The sequence below is a fragment of the Hevea brasiliensis genome, chromosome 12 (genome assembly GCF_030052815.1).
Source record: "Hevea brasiliensis isolate MT/VB/25A 57/8 chromosome 12, ASM3005281v1, whole genome shotgun sequence".
Taxonomy (NCBI): domain Eukaryota; kingdom Viridiplantae; phylum Streptophyta; class Magnoliopsida; order Malpighiales; family Euphorbiaceae; genus Hevea; species Hevea brasiliensis.
In genome coordinates, this window is record NC_079504.1 from 1,404,105 (window position 1) to 1,410,542 (window position 6,438).

A 6,438-nucleotide genomic window follows, 5' to 3' on the forward strand; every position below is an offset into this window, starting at 1 on the left:
TGTTCAAAAATTTTACTGAGCCACAGGATGATATTTTGTTCTGGGTTAACCTGCTTTTCTCCTTCGCAGGTGTTTATCAATAATTGTGTAATTTTATTTACTCCTAGAATTTCCGCATGTGTTAGCAGTAAATTATTTGAATTTGGTCTGTAATATTATATTCATGTTGGACCTGTAAACTTAATATTTTAAGTCTGTTTTGATGGATTGGATGAGGGAGCTGAGCTCCCATATATTATTATGTTGATGAGTATGTGGAGGGTGGTGAGCTCCCAATAGATTGTTTATTGTGTTTACAGTCGGGTGAGTCGAAACTCCGTTGGAAAGCCCATTTTATGGCGGACTACTGTCAGTTTGTTTTCTTGAAATTGGGCCCAAATGGGCCTTAGAGTTGGGTTAATGAATAGTTAAGGCTTACTACGGGTATAGGGGCTTTAGGTGGCCAGTCTAGTCTTGGTCGGCCCATAGGTTGGGTCGTGACAAAAAAAATTATTAACATGGGATAATATGTTCTTAATAGCTTGGAATAAAAATGGTTGACTAATTACATCGCAAGCAATCAAACATGTCTATAGAGTGAGAAATTATATTATAACTTAATTATTTTATATAGAATTAATATATGAAATAAAAAATTAATCATAATAATATAATAAATAGATAAAAAAAAGTAATTATAATTTAAAAAAAATTATTTTTAACATATCAAAAAATATTTTCTCATAAGACCTATTACTATTAATTTATTATTATATTATTAATTTATTATTTTATATAAGCTATGTTACATAAGATTTCAGTGATAACATATAATTATTCATAGAGCAATTTAGGAACGCTACCCCACTTAAGTAAACTGTAGGCCAATAACATCATGCCACGTCTGACACAGAACGTCACAGTTCGTTCGATTATCCACTGGGGCAACTTTAAGCCAATCAGAGCGGTCAACCCGACTCGGGTTTTCAAGTCTTCTGTGGGGCAGCCCAGACCACTCAGTTTCTCCACGTCGATTACCGATATCACCACCAATAAGATACCGCCACGTTTATATGGTGAACCAGCAGCCGTGCGATCATCCACGATGGCAGTATCCAGCCAATCCAAACAATTTTAACTCACTGAGTTCGAGTCTCGGGAAATCTAAAGACTAAAACCCAACTGCTCTTAAAAACCACACTATATAAGCACAGCACATAAGCATATTTGAAATCCAAAATAAGAAATCTGTTAAGTGAGAGAAGCTGCTAGAAACCGAAATTACGATGAGGAAGTGGACGATCCCTTCCGCCTTGCTTCTGTTGTGCCTTCTATCTCTCATCTCAGATCAAGGTAGCTTCTAGATTATGCAGTCTCTTTGTTATGGATTTTTTTTTTCTTGAACATTATCTAGTTCATTTCCTCTTCTCTGGTTTCCTTAACTGAGTTTGGGTTGGGATCTATGGTTTTCTAGGCCGAAATTTACAAGCAAATGCAGAGAGTGATTCACAGAATCCTGTAGATCCTCCGAAGGTTGAGGAGAAACTCGGCGCCGTTCCTAATGGTTTATCTACTGATTCTGATGTCGCAAAGAGGTGCGTGCGTTTTACCATGGTTATTGCTATAACGCTAGTCAGTCTCTAGTGTGCGGATTGATATTATTGTATCGATATTGATTCAGGGAAGCGGAGTCGATTTCAAGGAGATCACTTCGCAGTAATGCGCAGAAGTATGAGTTCCAGGCTGAGGTGTCTCGGCTCATGGACATCATTATCAATTCTCTTTACAGTAACAAAGACATTTTCCTCAGGGAGTTGATCTCCAATGCATCTGATGTAAGCATATGGACATATATTTGTATGCATACATATACACGTTGCCTCATCAATTTTGATTGGCCATTAACTGATTACACAAGAAATTCGTTTAAATTTCAGGCCCTAGACAAGATTAGGTTCCTAGCCCTCACGGATAAAGAGGTTTTGGGTGAAGGGGATAACACCAAGCTTGACATTCAGGTAAGTTATGTACTTATTTGTATTAATGTAGGAGAATAATGGCGTTGGTATTAATTGTTGATAATGGTTAATGATTTATAACATGTTCTGTTTCATGCCTTATTACAGATTAAGCTGGACAAACAAAACAAAATTCTTTCTATTCGTGACAGAGGTATAGGCATGACAAAGGAGGATTTAATCAAGAACTTGGGAACCATAGCAAAATCTGGAACTTCAGGTAGATAATAGTGTGCATTTTCAAAAATTTCTAACTGTGGATGGCTGTAAAACTGATTCTGATATTGTTATTTTCTTGGTCCAGCCTTTGTGGAGAAAATGCAGACAAGTGGAGACCTCAATCTAATCGGACAATTTGGTGTTGGGTTCTATTCGGTGTATCTGGTTGCTGATTATGTTGAAGTCATCAGCAAACATAACGATGACAAACAGTAAGCTTCTTTTAATTAATTAATTAATTTGGCCAGCATATTGGAAGGTTGTACAAATGTATATAAGCTTTTTTTCTCAGACAGTAAATTTGGCTAACCCTTATTTTGCTGTTAGGCATGTATGGGAATCAAAGGCTGATGGAGCATTTGCAATCTCTGAGGATACATGGAATGAACCACTGGGACGTGGAACTGAGATTAGACTGCATCTTAGAGATGAAGCTGGGGAATACTTGGAGGAGAGCAAATTGAAAGTCAGTATCTTTTATCATTTTTTTGTTGTTGTTTTTAGATGTTTACAATGTTTTTTTTTTTTTATGGCGTTGATGATGTCCTCCATGATAATAACTTACGTTTTGGTGAATTGAATGCAGTATAGTACATGTATTGCTGGGCAAATTTCAATTTTGGTTGGGTGCTGATAGGACTTGTGTCCTTGTTTTGTGCTTGGTTATTTGAAATGATTCTTAGATGGTTCTATAGGTTAGATCACTGGCTCAAAATTTATTTTCTTTGCAGGAGCTAGTGAAGAAATATTCTGAATTCATCAACTTCCCAATCTATTTATGGGCAAGTAAAGAAGTTGATGTGGAAGTTCCTGCTGATGAAGATGAGTCAAGTGATGAAGAGGAAAAATGTAAGCATCATTTAGGTGACAGTATTTATTGTGTAATTTGCTGGAGTTGATGTGTCAGTTGTATGATGTCTGATGTCATCATATGATTTTCCTTTGTTTATATCATTTTCATCAACAGCTGAAAGCAGCTCTGAAGAAGAAGAGGAATCTGAGAAAGGTGAAGATGAGGATACAGAGGACAAACCAAAGACAAAAAAAGTGAAGGAAACTACTTATGAATGGGAACTTTTGAATGATGTCAAGGCTATATGGCTAAGAAATCCAAAGGAGGTGACAGATGAAGAATACACAAAATTCTATCATTCTCTAGCAAAGGTAATTTGCCAAGTTCTGATGGGTGTACTACAATTAAGAATGTTGTTGATAAAGAATTAATGCACTTCTGAACGTCCAGTTCTTCAACAGTAGTATATCTTGTTTGCTCAACAGGATTTTGGTGATGAGAAGCCTTTAGCTTGGAGTCATTTTACTGCAGAGGGGGATGTTGAATTCAAGGCAGTTTTGTTTGTGCCTCCTAAGGCTCCTCATGATCTTTATGAGAGTTATTACAATGCTAACAAATCCAATTTGAAGTTGTATGTTAGACGGGTCTTCATCTCAGATGAATTTGATGAACTTTTGCCAAAATATTTGAACTTCTTGAAGGTATTGATATTGAAGTAATTCTAAAAATTCTTGTGATAGTCTTTCTACAAGTGAAATTGCTGGAGATATTGACTCACATATTGATGACATTTTGATCAGGGTCTTGTTGATTCTGACACTTTACCACTCAATGTTTCACGAGAAATGCTCCAACAACACAGCAGCTTGAAAACAATTAAGAAGAAACTTATTCGAAAGGCCCTTGATATGATCCGGAGAATTGCTGATGAGGATCCAGATGAGGCGAAGGACAAAGACAATAAAGGTATCATTATAAATGGGTCGTTCTTTTAGTTTCCACTTGAAAACGCATGTTGCTGTCCAATTCTGACAGCCAAGTCATCCATCTGTTAGTACTTGTAGTGCAGTCTGGACATTTTCTTTTCATTATAGTTTGTTAATACTTAACCAGCCAACTTCCTTTCTATGGTCCACATTCTGTTATTTGTTCATTACTAATTGTGATATTAAGTCTGGAATGGTTGATAGCTATCTTGCTGGATGCACAGATGTTGAGAATTCCAGTGATGATGAGAAGAAAGGTCAATACGCAAAATTTTGGAATGAGTTTGGCAAGTCTATCAAACTTGGCATCATTGAGGATGCAGCTAACAGAAATCGCTTGGCAAAACTTCTCAGATTTGAGAGGTAACTATTGTCATACATGGCATATGCTTTTCCTAGTTGGTGTCATCATGGTAATATGGTTCATGAATCCCTTCATGCAGCACCAAGTCAGATGGTAAATTGACTTCGCTTGATCAGTACATCTCAAGAATGAAGCCTGGGCAGAAGGATATCTTCTACATAACTGGACCGAACAAGGAACAACTGGAGAAATCTCCATTCCTAGAGAGACTCAAGAAGAAAGGTTATGAGGTACGATTGATAAGCATTTGTCCTTTAAGAGAAGAAATCAGATTCAAACTTATTTGGTGAAAGCAATTGTTTTCTAGTTGCTTTTGTATTCTTCAAACGTGAAATGTCTTTGCCCTTTTATTTGCTGATTTGCTTGTTTCCTTTTGGGGCTGGCGTTGTCACCAGGTCATTTTCTTCATGGATCCAGTTGATGAATACTTGATGCAATATTTGATGGATTATGAAGACAAAAAATTCCAAAATGTGTCCAAGGAGGGCCTAAAACTTGGGAAAGACTCTAAAGACAAGGAACTGAAGGAGTCATTCAAGGAGCTTACCAAGTGGTGGAAGGGTGCCCTTGCTAGTGAGAATGTGGATGATGTGAAGATAAGCAATCGTTTGGATAACACACCTTGTGTGGTTGTGACGTCGAAGTACGGATGGAGTGCAAATATGGAGAGGATAATGCAGTCACAGACTCTAACAGATGCTAGCAAGCAGGCATACATGCGCGGAAAGAGGGTGCTGGAGATTAACCCAAGACACCCGATCATCAAGGAGCTCCGTGAGAGAGTAGTCAAGGATCCTGAGGTACATTTTATAGAATTTTTGGTTAAAAGAGTGTGTGGGTGCGGATATGAAGTGCAGGGTTACACATTTATAAGCTTGAATTGGACAATGGAGTCATTTTATTTTGTGGATTTGTTGTCTCGCTAGTTTTTTGTTTGATCTATATTTTAATGATATATGAATTTTTAAATTCTTTAGGGCATGTTAGTTGTGCGCCTTATATATCCTAACCAATTTAGTCGGAGTGTGTATAATAGTCTTATCAGTGGTTACAGCTAGCGATAAGGTTTGGCTTAGCGGCTAGAAACTAGCTTCTAGGTTCCAGAGAAACTTGCATGGTACCGCAATTCACAAGAAGCTTTCACTTCAAGGGCTTTGCGGTGAGGAGTGGGGTCATATGGTCGGATTTTTGGAATTCATGAATTTTTAATTATGCCGACTCTGGGTGTTCGTGTGGTATGATGAGCCTTTGCTGCTTCTCTGCGAACTATTTTCATGTGCATGGAAATTTTCAGTTTTTGTTCCATTATTTGTAGTCCCTGTTCTTAATTAATGATGTATCTTGCTATTCAGGATGAGAATGTCAAGCAGACAGCACACCTCATTTACCAAACGGCACTTATGGAGAGTGGCTTCATGCTCCAAGATCCCAAGGATTTTGCCTCCCGTATCTACAGCTCTGTGAAATCTAGCCTAAACATCAGCCCAGATGCAAATGTTGAAGAGGAAGATGATGCGGACGAAACTGAATCTGAAACTGAAACAAAAGAAACTACGGATACCCCCATAGATGATGCGGATGCAGATACCTCTGCTGGTAAGGATGAGTTGTGAATTGCCCGAATTATGGGTCACACTTCCATCCTTTTTAAGGCAGTCCTTTTTTCCTCTAGCCTAGTCTCTTGAGAAAAGCTTATAACTGTTGATCATGCATTTTTCAGTTTGTCAAATTTGGAAAAGATTTGGCTCCTGGTGTTGATGTAATCATAGAATTCAGGAATTTTATCTAGTTGACAATGCGTGTATTTTCTCTGCAAAGTCTTTCTCCTTTACTAATCCAAAATTGCCCAAATATCTCTGGCGTATGAAGCTGAGAAGTTCAGCGTATGACAGGAAATAAAAATTAGAATGAAAATTGGAAACTATTATGTTTATGGATGAAGGTTAAGCAACTATGGCAGTTTCATGAACTTGTTTTTTTCTCTCTTTTCTTGTTCTGCCTTGATAATTTTGCAATCGTAATGACACGATGGAGCTTCTGTTGTTCTGGCAGTCACCCAAAAATCCAAGCCCATTATTA

At 37.6% G+C, this 6,438-nt stretch overlaps 1 protein-coding gene across 1 annotated transcript; it reads left to right on the forward strand.

Annotated features, from left to right (window-relative positions):
• The first annotated feature begins 1,175 nt into the window (after nucleotides 1-1,175).
• Nucleotides 1,176-6,176, forward strand: LOC110655887 (endoplasmin homolog). The gene is made up of 15 exons (XM_021812370.2): nucleotides 1,176-1,332; nucleotides 1,454-1,574; nucleotides 1,661-1,814; nucleotides 1,917-1,997; nucleotides 2,106-2,217; nucleotides 2,302-2,428; nucleotides 2,544-2,682; nucleotides 2,948-3,065; nucleotides 3,184-3,380; nucleotides 3,495-3,710; nucleotides 3,810-3,975; nucleotides 4,220-4,358; nucleotides 4,439-4,589; nucleotides 4,755-5,159; nucleotides 5,712-6,176. The coding sequence occupies exons 1-15, from the start codon at nucleotides 1,266-1,268 to the stop codon at nucleotides 5,970-5,972; spliced, it is 2,454 nt and encodes an 817-aa protein (XP_021668062.1). The 5' UTR covers nucleotides 1,176-1,265; the 3' UTR covers nucleotides 5,973-6,176.
• The last annotated feature ends 262 nt before the right edge of the window (nucleotides 6,177-6,438 follow it).